The sequence below is a fragment of the Bufo bufo genome, chromosome 2 (assembly GCF_905171765.1).
Source record: "Bufo bufo chromosome 2, aBufBuf1.1, whole genome shotgun sequence".
Classification (NCBI taxonomy): Eukaryota; Metazoa; Chordata; class Amphibia; order Anura; family Bufonidae; genus Bufo; species Bufo bufo.
The window spans coordinates 232,409,848-232,425,882 of record NC_053390.1 but is presented as its reverse complement, the minus strand read 5'-3'; the positions used below and the strand labels follow the sequence as shown (position 1 = coordinate 232,425,882).

The window sequence follows — 16,035 nt, the reverse complement described above, 5'->3', positions numbered from 1 at the left end:
AAACAAAATGTAACTCAGACTAGAGTGTGTTCATCTCACGTTCATGATGCCTATTTAGTGCGTACCCTGGGAAAGCTCGTGAGGAACACGCTAAATGTGTCTATAGGGTTAATTTAGCTAGATGTGAGCCAAAAGAGTGCCTTTTTAGCCTCTGTCTGGTCGTAAATGCCAGTATACTGCATAAAAACTGTACAGCATGGCATAGGACAGCATAAATGTAACATGACTGTGGTAATGGCACCCAGGAAAAAACTTATGTTTGAAACACATAATTTGTTATGGTTAAAACCTATGGGTGACCGATGCCACCCATCAGAGGCACCCGAACATAGCCTTAGAAAGGATCACTGATTTGCCTTTGATCTACATTATTGCCCGAAAATAGGAAGCAGAACAGCAGCTTCAGATAATACAGGGGCCCACCGAGCCAAGAGTATGTCCACACGGTCAGGTTTCTCTATGCAGAGTTAGAAGCCAAAATCAGGGGTGCAGTGTAAGACAGATTCTACTCTTTTTCTTTATTCATTCCTGGTACAAGGGCAATGTGAGTGTGGAAACATAAAATGACACAAAGAATTTGAGATGTTGCTATATTATTTAATGTAAATGTAGTGTCCCATGATTCATAAATCCATGATTACACCACATATGGTAAGATGTGCCAAATATAGATGTTTTCTTGAGGGCCAGGTGTTTAAAACTAAATGCACGTTAAAGGGTTTGTCTGCTTTGGACAATCTCATTTTGCTAGAAAGGTGATCAGTGGTAATTTGTGGGATCCCAGAAGCAATCATCTAGTTTCTCTGTAGCACATCACAAGAACATGAACATTACATGCTATGATGACACCCATCAAAATCAATTGACGATGTAAAAACATACCAGGTATTTTAGACAGAGAGACATTATCCTTGTAGCCCCCACACCTTGATTAATTCAGAATTCCCTAATAGATTATTTGACATTCCTTTGGATTTAGGTCTGATTCAGGCAACTATAATGATTTCCACCCACAAAGAATGGATTTATATAGATGTCCGTATAAGGTCTAGGTCTATCTCTTTTTTTCTGGACCACCATTCATTTAAATCAATGAGTCTCAGAAGCAGTCAAGACAGCTCATGAATGGAAATTACTGTCATGTGAATCAGACCTTAGAACCAACATATACCTCAGATATAAACAGTATAAGATAGCAAAGGGGCCTAGACCTACAATATGCAACGCCTACCCAGACCAACCCAATAGCCCCCATAAATGATACCAAAATATTCACATGTAATATGTAGTAAATCTTTATTAATGCAAAAATTAATAGACAAGATGAAAACAAAAGAAAAGGAGGAGGAGATACCTAGATCGCCTCACTCCTGATACCCCTAATAGAGGAAATCGCACAGGTACTTAGCTAAATGTGATAATGATGTAAATATCCCACATGTGTAAATAGCCCCCACAATGCACAGTGTGGATAAAGTAAACTAACACTGTGCAAAAAGGATGAAAGTTGATAGTGCAACTAAAATATACACACGATGAATGGGGACCAATATCAGGCCGGAGCCGTGTCCAGTCAAAGATGACACAGGGTAGGTCAATGAGTCCGCATATCAGAGTGTGTATATAAGGGCTACAAGTGACCACAGCTGCTAGCTGCAATAGACACTGATACAGTATACATCAACAAAGTGCCCACAGTGGATATATCAATGAACATACAGTAAAGATAGAACTGCATGCAGGTGGCTTGGGGGAACCAGTGGCCTGTCAGAAAAGTATCCAGTCATCAGATTATATGTCATGGCCCAATGGTGGACCCACAAACCACACAACCATTGCATGTAAATAATACAATATAACTGTGAGGAACATTGTCAATTACCCATGATGAGCGAAGTACTCGAGGCAAAAGTGATGCCCCAACGCGCGTTTCACCACCCTACTGGCTTCATCAGGAGGCTGATGTGAGTGAATTAAGAGCGGGTATTTATGCTACATACGCACCTGAAAAAAATCAGTAATGCATGTCCAGCAAAGTCAATGCCCACATACGATCTCCGAAGAGGCCGAAAATAAAAAAGCACAATTCAAAGAAAGGGCCTGAAACTGACTGTTTCATTCAATCTCAAGGGGATCTCAGTTTTAAGCAGAACTATCCACTTGGTTTCCCTCTGCAATAGAGCCTTTTTATAGTCACCACCTAGGCAGCCCAGGGATACCTTGTCAATACCCCTTGCTCGCAGAACACTAGGGTCACAATTATGTTTTTCTTTGAAGTGCAGAACAATGGGTTGCGACTTGTTCAACTCCTCCATTTTAATGTTCCTTTGTTGCACTGCACTTTATAATCATGTCTTAATTTGCTACCCATATAGTAATACTCTCATGAGATGTGCACATATGTATATTGATTTTGGCACTTGTCACTTTTTTTAGGTTCTGTATTTAGGGTTTAGCACTTATATTTGACTGCTTTGTATGATTATGAATTGTTCACCAGTATATTAGGTCAGGTTCACCTGTTATATGATGTTTTTCCCCAGCACCGCTACTTGTCTTGCAGCATCTGGGGTGTACGCATTCCAGGCATGCGCTGATGCGGGCACGTTGTCATGGTGCTCCGTTTGGCTCTCCTTCTCCAGAGGCCGAGGTGGGCGGTGTCTTACATCCCGCGTCACCCACACGCGTCGACCGCGGTGGAAGGGGTGGCACGCTATGATGAAGCGATCCCCATTCAACATGCTGGATATGCGTCATACATCGACCTCAGGTGCATTGACTTTGCTGGACATGCGTTACAGATCTTTTTCAGGTGCGTATGTAGCATAAATACCCGCACTTAATTCACTCACATCAGCCTCCTGACGAAGCCAATAGGGTGGGGAAGCGCGCATTGGGGCATAGGCATCCCTTTTGCCTCGGATACTTCACTCATCATGGGTAATTGACAATGTTCCTCACAGTTATATTGTATTATTTACATGCAATGGTTGTGTGGTTTGTGGGTCCACCATTGGGCCATGACATATCATCTGATGACTGGATACTTTTCTGACAGGCCACTGGTTCCCCCAAACCACCTGCATGCAGTTCTATCTTTACTGTATGTTCATTGATATATCCACTGTGGGCACTTTTTTGATGTATACTGTATCAGTGTCTATTGCAGCTAGCAGCTGTGGTCACTTGTAGCCCTTATATACACACTCTGATATGCGGACTCATTGACCTACCCTGTGTCATCTTTGACTGGACACGGCTCCGGATCAACTTTCATCCTTTTTGCACAGTGTTAGTTTACTTTATCCACACTGTGCATTGTGGGGGCTATTTACACATGTTTTACCCAGGGATATTTACATCATTATCACATTTAGCTAAGTACCTGTGCGATTTCCTCTATCAGGTGTATCAGGAGTGAGGCGATCTAGGTATCTCCTCCTCCTTTTCTTTTGTTTTCACCTTGTCTATTAATTTTTGCATTAATAAAGATTTACTACATATTACATGTGAATATTTTGGTATCATTTATGGGGGCTATTGGGTTGGTCTGGGTAGGCGTTGCATATGAATCAGACCTTACTGTAAAAACTGATGTCCATAATGTTTTTTTCTTGAAATCTTCTCTTCAAACATACAATACAAGAAACTATGACAAAAGTTTAACAATGTGCATAAAATGTTTGGTTGGTTTGGGGGCTATTCATTATAGAATTTTCCTCCAATACAAAGCGAACCAGCAGTACTATCACACATCCTTTACCAGACCTATAATTATATGGAGAGGACATATCAGAGAACAGCAAGTAAGAGGTCTTCTATTTCGGTAAGACAACTTCAGCAGAGGTGTTAATGTTGACTACCAAGGTCAAGGTGCCATCCTATTCACAGCAATTAAGTAACCAATTAATATATCTATTCACGTTACAATTTAGCTTATTGTGTTACCTGTCCACCAATATGTGTTTCATAAATAAGGCTGGACAAGAAGAAGGTCTGCAGTGTGCAGATAAAATGCTTTCATTGTAGTCTCTAAAAACTGTTTTGTGTGATGGATTTTTTCAGGAAAGGCCCAGAACTGTCTTCCACTGTCACACAATAATCCTGCAGTGATCAGTTTAGTAATGCAGGCTATTGCACGGTATAACATTACTTTTTTCCTTGATGCTTTCTAGGTACTTAGCAGAAGATGGTCTCTAAGGCATCTTGGCACTTGCAACACTTTATTTGGAGTTGTTTCTTTGTAGTCGTGTGCTTGAAGACAAATTGGTTTCTTCAGGCTGAAAAAGCAAAACCTTCCCTGTAGTAAACATGGTGGAAATATCCGAGTATTAATAAAGATAAGGCACCTTCCGTTGAATTAGGGAAAGACAAACTTATGTACAAAAAGGCCTCCAGTGATTTTTTTTTTATTGGTTGTAAAACCCTCTCATAATCAGACAGCAGACAAGTCAATTCTGTTGGCTGAATTGCTGCTTTTGTCCCACGTATTCATCTTGGTTGGAGACGTATTGGCTCGATTCCCATTCATCTGGAAGGCATAAACAAAAGTCCATAGGATGCCAATTATTACTTTCTAAAGTTCACATTCTGCGATAAATGTTAATTATAAATGAACAATATATGATTCACTATTGATGATAAAAAAAGAAATTGTGCTGTTTTTAACAGTAGTTTACAGTTCAAAATTATATACTCAACATTAAAGTATGGTTTATGTAAGGCTCTATTCAGACTGCATTCAAGCTTTCTGTCAGAAATATACAACTCTGGAGCATTTCCCAGCGTATGCCTCTAAATGGAAATCTTCAACAAATGCCACTGTATAGGTAAAGTGGCATACATTGACCACAAATGTCCATGGGGGAAAAAAGGGTACACATCTTTTTACTGGATGCCTAAAAGAGTAGTCAAGTATGTTTTTCTGTACAGTAAAGAAGGGTATTATGTCATATAGCAGCCTGACAGAGGACAAAAAGGGCATTCTTCTGGCCTCTGTTGGCTTAATGAGGGCTTATGACTACTGTAGATTCGGCATTGAGCTTTCCCAGTACATATCACATTCATGTCATAGAGTGTTTTATGTGATGTTAAATACTTTTGTGTTAAAAAGAAAGACAAAAGTACCGGTATTGTAGCAGTGCTACAATACTTTTGTGTTAAAAAAAGACTAAGGTATTTAACATCACATACATTTTTCTGGCTAACATTGTACTAATCTATTTTGTCTATATATCATAAAATGTTTTAAAAATGTTGGGCTCAGTAACATGGTGAACATCATAATGCCACTCCACATTTTGCTTTTGTTCAGATATTATTATATGGTATTTGCTTGCTTTTCCAGTACTCACAGAAGATTTCTCTTTATTCACATATTTTTTTAAGTCATTTCTGCTCTAAGCCTGCATGCCAAATATTACAGATCTTCAATCCTTGAAAACCTACTTCACTGTGATTAGAACAATTACTGATATGTATAGTACATTCTCTTCTCGTTGCTATGACACTGATAGAAATGTCCAAATGTATTATATCCTCTTTTCTATTATGTTTTCATTTAGTTTACATTATATGTTTGTGTATATTTGGAAGCTTCCAAAAAAAAAAAAAACTATATCAATTCTATCAGTGAATCTAATGAGTTTAAATATTTGTACTTACTACATCAGAGTTGAAAGGCTTTACATTGATGTTGCGAATAGAACTACTTGTCAGGGACCACACCTTTGTTTTGTGCTTAAAAGCTGCTCTCACCTTAAAAAAAAACATATATAATTTATAATTTAATGACACTGGTACAGTACTAGGTTAAATGTTAGCTATTGACACAACTTTGCATCAATCCATAGTATAAGTGACCACAAGAAATTTTGTAATATGTCTTATCAGTTAGAAATGTCTAGTTTTCTCCCCTACACACACACACACTTACTAATTGCTTTTCACTTTGGAAAAAGTTCTAAAACCTGGCTAGTATGGGAGAAGATCTGCTGAAGTATCATATTACACATGTCAAAACAAGTCTATGGAGAGGGGAGGGGGAGGAGTGAGCATGAGTTTAATGACGCACACAAAGAGACTAAAATGCTAAACAGGAAGGTTATATCTCAGCCCAAGTACTTTATTTACAACCTCATAGGTCAGTACCTCTCTGTAATGTCCTCCACGATTCTGAGCTTGTCTCTGAGTGAGTAAGATTACAAAGCAGATTTTCCTCTATTTTCTGTGTGCAGTGGATGGCAGCTAGTCTCCACCCACTATATATAGGGGAACTGCAAACTAAATGCACAGCATGCACAGAGGAAAACCTCTAAAAAAAGCCAAATACAATTGATATAATAGCCAGAAATTGTGTTATTGTTATTATTATTATTTATTTTACAGCACCATTAATTCCATGGAGCTGTACATATATAAAAATACAATAAACAAGAAACTATTAGCAGACTGGTACAGAGTGGTAGAGGACCCTGCCCGCAAGAGCTTACACTCTACAATGAGAGGGGAGAACACAGTAGGTGAGGTTATAGGCTGCTCATGTGGCTGCGTAGTGGCAGCATGCTATTGCAAGTGGTAGGCTTTCCTGAAAAGGTGGGTGTTCAGGTTACTCTTGAAGGTTTGGATGTTGGGGGACAATCTGATGCATTGGGTAGTTCGTTCCAGAGTAGGGGAGAGGCACGTGAGAAATCTTTTAGTCAATTGTGTAAAGAAAAGATGAGGAGAAGGTCCTGTGAGGATCTGAGATTACGTGTGGGGATGTATCGAGAAAGCAGGTCAGAGATATAAGGAGAAGTCAGGTTGGGGATGGCCTTATATGTAGTTGTAAGTATTTTAAACTGAAATTGCTGGGCAGCAGGGAAGGGATTGGCAGAGGGGGAAGGCAGAGGAGAAATGAGGGGAGAGGTGGATTAACTGGGCAGCGAAGTTGAGAATAGATTGGAGGAGAGCGAGAATGCTGTATGGGAGGCCACAAAGGAGGATGTTGTTGTAGTCCAGGCAAGAGATGACGAGAGCATGCACTAGTATCTTAGTTGACTCAGGGATGAGGAAGGCACAAATACGAGAGATTTTCTTAAGTTGAAAACAGCAGGTGGAGGTGAGGGTTTGGATGTTTGGCTTAAAGGTCAGGGCAGGATCCAATCTAACCCCCAGGCAGCAGGCCTGCAAGACTGGAGGGCTGAGTGACATGGGGAAAGATAATGTATTCAGTTTTCTCCATGTTGAGTTTTAGGAATCTGCAGGAGAAAAATGAAGATATTGCCAACAGACCAGCTGGGATTCTGGATAGGAGAGAAGCAACATCTGAGCCGAAAAGATAGATTTGAGTGTCATTAGCATAGAGGTGGTATTGGAACCTATGGGACTCTATGAACTCTCCCCGGCCAAATGTATAAATGGAGAAAAGTAGGGGACCCAGGAAAGTGCCTTAAGGGACACCAACAGAGAGGGGGCGTGATGAGGAGGTAGTGTATGAATGGGAAACGCTGAAGGTTCTGTTGGTGAGGTATGAGGAGATCCTCATGTACACAAACTGTACTATTGATTAATGCAAAGTTTGTTGAAAGGCCGGCACACTTTAATTGATTTCTATGTAATGATTTCTTTCCTCTTAGAATATCACATGCTAGGTTTATGTCTCTGGTGTACATTTAATGGGACCATTTGAAATAATCCGCTCAGCGTATAAGCAAAATTGTATTATTTTATTATTTATCTAAAAAAAACATAAATTCAGTGGTCTGTACATAGGTAAAGAGTTTACAAACAATACATTCTAAAAATAAGTACAACAAACAAGTACTATCAGAGTGACTGTCTATACAGAGTGAAAGAGGACCCTGTCTGCAAGAACTTACAATCAGTGATGAGTGGCAGGGGCAATATTCGAATTTGCGATATTTCACAAATATTTGGGCGAATATTTGTCATATATTCGCAAATTCGAGGATTCATGATCTCCAGTCATTATTTTCTTGATTGTGAAAATCAGCAAATAGAAAATTCACAATAAAAATTTGCGATACGAAAATTTGTGATCAACACTACTCCTAAAGTCAAAGATATTGCAGCCTTCTCATTGGCCCACAAGCAAGAAGCAGTGAGGGATCATGGGTACTGATAAAAAAAAATTGCGATTACAAAGATACAGCACTATATTCTAGATATTCGCAAATGCTCGAAGTGCCAATATTCGCAATAAAAATTTGTGATTAGAATATTCGCGATCAACACTACTTACAATCCAGTTGCATACAGCACATCTTCCTTTGACAAATGAGGATAGACTATGTTGTGGTAATTATGGCACCGATCAAAAAAAGTTGCACTAAATTATAATAATTATTAACATAAAAACTGGGAATATTCACAAAATTGTACATACAGTATCTTTTATATTTTGATACCATCAAATGTACATAGCCCAGCACAGCTGTAAGTGCAACTTATGCTTAACTAAACCAACAATATTGAACATTTTTACTTGGTTAGGCAACTTTCACACCTGCGTTTAGGTGCGGATTCGTCTGGTATCTGCACAGACGGATCTGCACCTATAATGCAAACGCTTGTATCCATTCAGAACGGATCCGTTTGCATTACCATGAACAGCAGCCTTTTTTTGTTCATGATAATGCAAACGTTTTGACTTACATTGAAAATCAATGGGAGGCGGATCCGTTTTCAATTGCACCATATTGTGTCAGTAAAAATGGATCCGTCCCCATTAACTTACATTGCAAGTAAGGACGGATCCAGTTTGGCTCAGTTTCGTCAGATGGACATCAAAACGCTGCAAGCAGTGTTTTGGTGTCGGCCTCCAGAGCGGAATGGAGGCTGAACGAAGCCAAACTGATGCATTCTGAACGGATCCTTATCCATTCAGAATGCATTGGGGCTGAACTGATCCGTTTTGGGCCACTTGTGAGAGCCCTGAAACGGATCTCACAGGCGGACCCAGAAACGGCAGTGTGAAAGTAGCCTTAACCATGTGCCAGCTTGGATTTTAACATGTATCAGATTAAAAAATAGATGAATTTTAAATTTTTTTAAATTTCATAATCAAGAAACTTCTCTCTGAAGAGTATTGCCACAATAAAGGTATCTCAAGTCCTACAGACTTTTTAGCAAAGCAAGTAAATTACCTTCCATAGGCACCCAAAATGATTAAGTATTGTGTACAAAACAAGCCCATCAAACATATGAAATAGTTACAATGACAAAAAACTGAAAGAAGAATATTATTTAATCCTATCCAATTCATTTGACAAAAACAGCTTGGATAGTACTGTGCTTAGAACAGTTAACCAAAAAATGTGACATCTGAATTAATCTAGGCTAAACTCTTATCATGTCCCTAGAGATCTCTTGTGACCCATTATCTTGCCATTATAACAAATTGAATATTTATGTAAGTGCTATAAATTTTCTGCAAAGAAAGGAAAGTAGGATCAGAATCGCTTTAGAGAACTATATGTAAAAGAAATAATAGTTTTCATTTTCAGCTGCTGTTAATGATATGCAATTTTAAGGAAGCAAGGTTTCTAGTGTTTGTACCTACTAGTCCAGTCTCAGAAAAATGACTTGGGTGTGAAAAGTCATGATATTAAGATATACATCTCACTACTTTTTATGACCATTGATGTTCTAACAGTAAGAGGATTTTATAAGTTAATGTGACAATAAAAAAAATATTAAAGGTATTAAACTTACCTCTGAATTGAGAAGGCAATGGAATAAGAAGATGAAAAATCCCTAAAACAACAAGAAAAATTACAATGGTTGCACTAGCTGAAAGCTTTTGCCAATACAGACCTCATGTTCAAACTGTGTGTAACAGTAAGAGTTCTTAATAATGAAGAAATCATGTTTTGCCCTTAGCAACTTGGCAATCATTTACTTTAGTCTGTCAAACTGCACAATACAAATAAGAACTGGACTCTAGCTGATTGCAATAGGCAATGTTGCACTGTATCGTATTGAAAAAAGTAAAGTATTGCTCAAAAGTTTCAGGCAGGTGTTTTCTAAAGTGGTGAGAAAAGGGTGGTGCTTAGCAGGAGAGCACAGCCTACTGGATTTACTATAATATACACTAGAAACTGGCATACGTCATACCTGAACTATATACTTCTGGTGGATGGACGGCCAGAGATGTACCTTATTTAATGAGAGGCATCTGTCTCTTAATATATTAGGTGCATCTCACTCCAGTGCACAGGGATCATGATTGGCTTATGGGGACAGGAGTCTTGATAAATGTCCCTCGATGTGCCGTCACATGTGTTATGCTTTTTCATATTAGGAAGCTTCCAAAAACTGTTCCATATCAGGGTAAATGGTGTTTAACCCTTTCAGTACATTGTGATTTTCTGTTTTTACAGTTTTGTTTTGTACTCTCTGCCTTCCCAAAGCCATGACTTTTTTATTTTTCATTTAACATTGCCGCATGAGAGCTTTTGTTTTGCGGGACAAGTTGTACTTTTTAATAGCAACATTTACCATTACATACAATGCAGTGGAAAGCTGGAAAAAAATCCAAACAGTGTGGAATTGGAAAAAGAATGAAATTCAGACAGTTTTATGTTTTTGTTTTTTTTACAATGTAAGTAAACCCTTTGGAATCACCTAGATTTCTGCATTGATTATTGTTAAACTGTTAGTTACAGTAAGTCTCAATTACAGACAAACACAGTCTAATGAAATTAATAACACAACAGTTGTACTGTTCATGTCTTTTACTGAGCATATTAAACATCCAAAGCTCACAAAAAATAAGTCAACCTTGGTGTTAATAACTTCTTCAAGAGTTAAAATGCAAAAAGAGATGAAGATTGGAAGTGTGCATTTCAAATATGCTTTCTCCATTAAATAAAGGATGGTTACCAATAGAGATGGCCTTGCGGTTCGCCCAGCGGTCGTTTTGTGGCAGACTTTGCTCGTAAGCGATTCGCCGAACATGCAAACATATGGATATGTTCACATGCGCCATATTCTTTTGCATTGCGCCTAACTCTGACCCATGACACATCCGTCAGGTGGGATAGGACAGCCAATTGAGACATTTCAGCACATGGACACACCCCCACCCTATAGCAGAACCCGATCTGGCAGCCAATTTACATTCTTTGTTTGGCCAGTGTAGGGAGAGGTTGCTTTGTGGAGCAGGGACAGACTGTTAGGGACACCAAACGCTAGCTAATAATGCACAAAAGTCCTTTTAAGGACTGGTATGGGTGTGCTATTGATAGGAGTGATATACTGAGGGGTGTGATATACTTATAATATACTTTCTAACATAGAAAGTATATTATAGTGCATTTGTATTGTGCAGCAGTTGTGTGCGGTTCTGCTGCGATAACGCAGCTATATAGAGGGACAAACGCTATTGGAATAACTAATTGCAAATGGTGTGATACAACTGTTGCCCCAAAAAAAACTGATTGAGGGGTGTGATATACTTATAATATACTTTCCAACATAGAAAGTATATTATAGTGCATTTGTATTGTGCAGCAGTTGTGTGCGGTTCTGCTGCGATACCGCAGTTATATAGAGGGACAAGCATTATTGGAACAACTATTTGCAATGGGTGTGATATACCTGTTGCCCCAAAAAAATCTGATTGAGGGGTGCGATATACCTGCTTCCACAAAATACTGATTAAGGGGTTCTATATAACTGCTTCCACAAAATACTGATTGTGGGGTGCGATATACCTGCTTCTACCAATTATTGATTGAGGCCTACGATATACCCACTTCCACAAAATACTGATTGAGGAGTGCGATATACCTGATTCCGCCAAATATTGATTTAGGCCTGCGATACACCGACTTCCACAAAATACTGATTGAGGGGTGCAAAATACCTGCTTCCAACAAATGCGATACACCAGTTTCCACAAAATACTGATTGAGAGGTGTGATATACCTGCTTCCACCAAGTATTGATTCAGAGGTTCTATATATCTGTTTCCACAAAATACTGATTGAGGGGTGCGATATACCTGCTTCTAAAAAATACTGATTAAGGGGTTCTATATACCTGTTTCCACAAAATAATGATTGAGGGGTGTGATATACCTGCTTCCACAAAATGCTGATTAATGGGTGTGATATACCTACTTGCACCAAATATTGATTGAGGCCTGCCATACACCGGCTTCCACAAAATACTGACTGAGGGGTGCGATATACCTGCTTCTACAAAATACTGATTAAGGGGTCTATATACCTGCTTCCATGATTGAGGGGTGAGATATACCTGTTTCCACAAAATGCTGATTGAGGGGTGTTATATACCTGCTTCCACCAAATATTGATTCAGGTGTTCTATATACCTGTTTCCACAAAATACAGAATCAGGGGTGCGATATACCGGCTTTCAGCAAATATTGATTGAGGCCTGCGATATACCTGCTTCCACAAATACTGCTCTTCTCTAGGAAATTTGGCACAGGGTCATTATGAATATGACAGGCAGCGGAAGAGGCAGGCCGTTCCGCAGATGTGGTATGTGTCAGGCAGGTGCACCAGGCAGGAGCTTAAGTGGGAAGTTGGAGAAGGTGTGTGTGATTATGTCAAAGGACGCACCAGAGTTGGTTGAGTGGCTCACTTAGCCTTCTGCTTCTGGACCCTCCTCATCCTCTGTATCTGCACCCTACTCACGCTCTGCTGTGTGCACCGCCAAAGACACCACCACCACCATAGCACCTCCACTCGAGCCAGAGGAATTATTTTCCCATCCATTCCCAGAACTTATTGATGTGCAGCCATTCTTGGCATCGGATGAGGAAGAGGAGGTAGCAACAGCTGCCACACAGCGGTCTAATGAGAGTACCCAGATCAGCCCAAGGAGGGTGGTCCTCGCTGTTGCCTCCTAATCCGAGATCTCTAATGTCAGTGGTGGTGAAGGTGACGATGATGACGTGTCGATGGATGTCACATTGGTGCCCACAAGAGAGGAAGAGGAGGGAGTTCACAGAGCGATACAGAGCAGCAGATAGGGAGGAGGAGGAGGAGAAGCAGGCAGAACTCGCAGTGCACAGGAGGCATAAAAGCAGACTGCAAATGTATCTGGAGCAAGCCATCCACCATGCACGGTCACATCTTGCGCTCCCAGGACGCCAGAACATGGCTCTGCAGTGTTAGCTTTTTTAACGTGTCAGCTGCTGACATTATTGTTGTCATCTGCAGCCTGTGCTGTCAACGCATAAGTCGCGGTAAGCCCAACACTGACCTAGGGACAACCGCCTTATGAAGGCACCTGGCCTCCCATCACCCAGCCCAGTGGGAGCAATAGAAGGTCCCTGGAAGGAAATATTTCTCCCAGAAGGGCATTCCAGAGCTATATGGCCACGTTCAGCAGCAAGTGAATATGTCTCTAGCACACAGTGTCGGTGCCACGATACATCTGACCACAGTCACATGGTCTAGCAAACACGGGCAGGGAAGGTACATAACGTTTACTGCCCATTGGGTGAACCTTCTGACGGCCGTCGAGCATGTAACCCGTGGCACCCATGTGGATTTGGTTTTACCGCCACAGATTGCATGCAGGCCTGCTTCTTCTTCTCCTCATCCTACTCCATCCTCCGTCTCCTCCTCGCCTGTCTCCTCATTTTCCACTGCTACCGCCTCTTCTGCTGCACCCCTCAAGCTCCCCAGAACCTATTCGACCAGGTGAGACGTTGCCATGCTGTGCTGCGTCTGTTGTGTCCAGAAGACAAGAGCCACACTGGTCCTGCACTGATTTCAGCTCTGCGGTCAAAAGCCGATCAGTGGCTAACCCTGGTCAATTTGACGGTTGGTAAAGTGGTGTGCGACAATGGTGCCAAGCTGCTGAGGGCGCTGAAACAGGGCAAAATTACATGGCACATGTCCTGAACTTAGTCATGCAGTGATTCATTGCCAAATACCCCAGGGTCCAGGACGTCTTGCGGCAGGCCAGGAAAATCTCTGGCCATTTTAGAAGATTTTACACGGCCATGGCTTGCCTTGCTGACGTTCAGCGGTGACCACCTGCCCGTCAGACGTCTGATTTTCGACAGCCCGACGCGCTGAAACGACACCTTGTATATGCTTGATAGGCTGCTCTAGCAGCAATGTGCCATTAATGACTACCTGTGCGAACTCTGCAGCAGGACAAGTTCTGGGGAGCTTGGTTTCTTTTCACGGCGCCAGTGGCTGCTCATGCGCGACGCATGAAGACTTCTGCGCCCATTTGATGAGATCACTGAACTGGTCAGTCACAGCCAAGGCACCATCAGTGACATCGTACCTTACACCATCTTTCTGGAGCGTGCATTGCATCGGTCATTAAACAAGCCGTCGAGGCGCAGGAGCTGGAAGATGAGGAAGTCGCAATGCTGAATGAATTCCCAGGGGGAGCTACTCCATCTGAGATAAGTCAGCACGAGTGTGAAGAGGAGGATGGTGGATGGGGGGAGGAGGATGAGGAGCAAGAAGAGCAGTCTTTAAGGGGGACTTTAAACTTTTCTGGGATCCCTGGTGTTGTCCGTGGCTGGGGGGAGGAGACCGAGGACGACATTCTCCTGGGCGATAAGCAGGAGCTAGGGAGCTCCACCGCTTCCAATTTTGTGCAAATGGGGTCTTCATGCTCCAGTGTTTGAAGAGGGACCCCCATATAAAAAGCAAGGACCAGTACTGGGTGGCAACGTACTTAGACCCCCAGTACAAACACAAAATGGCGGACATGTTACCAGCATCACAGAGGTCTTTCAGAATACAGCATTTCCAGGCCTTGCTGCGGGAGATGCTGCATTCAGCTGTTGCAGGCACTGGCAGAGGAAATTTCACCCACAGCTAAACAAGTGCGGGTACCAATCCTACTGAGCCTGCAAGAAGAGGGCAGTTTGAAGATGTGTTGGTCACTTCGGACATGAGATCATTCTTGGAGACAACCCATCAAGAGCCGCCCTCCTGATCCAGCCTCAGGGAACGCCTAGACCGACAGGTGTCCGACTACATCGGATTAACGGCCAATGTGAACGCTCTAAGAAGTAAGGAACTCCTGGACTACTGAGTGTGCAGGTTTGACCTGCGCCAGAGCTGGCACAATTTGCCATGGAATTCTTGGCTTGCCCCGAGTGTCCTGTCCAAAAGGACGTTCAGCGCAGCAAGGGGGGATTGTGACCGATAAGCGCACTCGCTTAGCTCACGACAGTGTGGACTACCTCACATTTCTAAAAATGAATGAGGTATGGATCTCGGAGGAATTCAACACATGTGACGACCTTGTGTAATTGAATTTCCTCATGCCAGCCCACACATATCGGCCACTACCCAGAACAAAGAATGGTCCTTGTCTTATGTATATACAGCAGCATAAAAGGCCTTTTCTGTCAGGTGAATGCCAAATTTTTGGGGCCTGTACTCCACTGGCCTGCAGTAAAATTGTTATCCTCTGACCGCCTAATATACCTCCAGCAACATAATCACTTGTTCTTTTCTGTCCGGTGAATGCCTAATGTTTGGGGCCTGTACTCCACTGGCCCGCAGTAAAATTGTTATCCCCTGACCGCCTAGTATACCAATGTAGCCGGGTTAGCACTCCAGCTCTACTCTACTCCATCGGTCCCTCCAGCCACATAATCACTTGTTCTTTTCTGTCCGGTGAATGCCTTATGTTTGGGGCCCGTACTCCACTGGCCTGCAGTAAAATTGTTATCCACTGACCGCCTAATATACCTCCAGCCACATAATCACTTGATCTTTTCTGTCAGGTGAATGCATAATTTTTGGGGCTTGTAATCCACTGGCTTACAGTAAAATTGTTATCCACTGACCGTCTAATATAGCTCCAGCCACATAATCACTTGTTCTTTTCTGTCCGGTAAATGCCTCATGTTTGGGGCCCGTACTCCCGTGGCCTAAAATAAAATTTATCTAGGCTCCAGCAGGGCACATTTTTGAGAGTTTCTCTTTAAGACGCATAAAAATGGCCCCTGAATAAAATACATATTTTTTTGTGTGAATTTTTACCATTGTTCCCCCTCTGGTATGTCACTGTCCA

At 41.6% G+C, this 16,035-nt stretch overlaps 1 protein-coding gene across 2 annotated transcripts in view; it reads right to left on the bottom strand.

Annotated features, from left to right (window-relative positions):
- Nucleotides 1-4,079: 4,079 nt before the first annotated feature.
- ADGRD1 (adhesion G protein-coupled receptor D1) overlaps nucleotides 4,080-16,035 on the bottom strand; it is a 957,528-nt gene continuing 945,572 nt past the window's right edge. For both annotated transcript variants that reach the window (XM_040416257.1, XM_040416258.1), the window contains 3 exons: nucleotides 9,715-9,756; nucleotides 5,665-5,757; nucleotides 4,080-4,531 (listed from right to left, as the gene is read on the bottom strand). In XM_040416257.1, coding sequence (XP_040272191.1) covers nucleotides 4,436-4,531; nucleotides 5,665-5,757; nucleotides 9,715-9,756 — 231 coding nt within the window. In that variant the 3' untranslated portion in view covers nucleotides 4,080-4,435. The remainder of the gene's footprint in view (nucleotides 4,532-5,664; nucleotides 5,758-9,714; nucleotides 9,757-16,035) is intronic.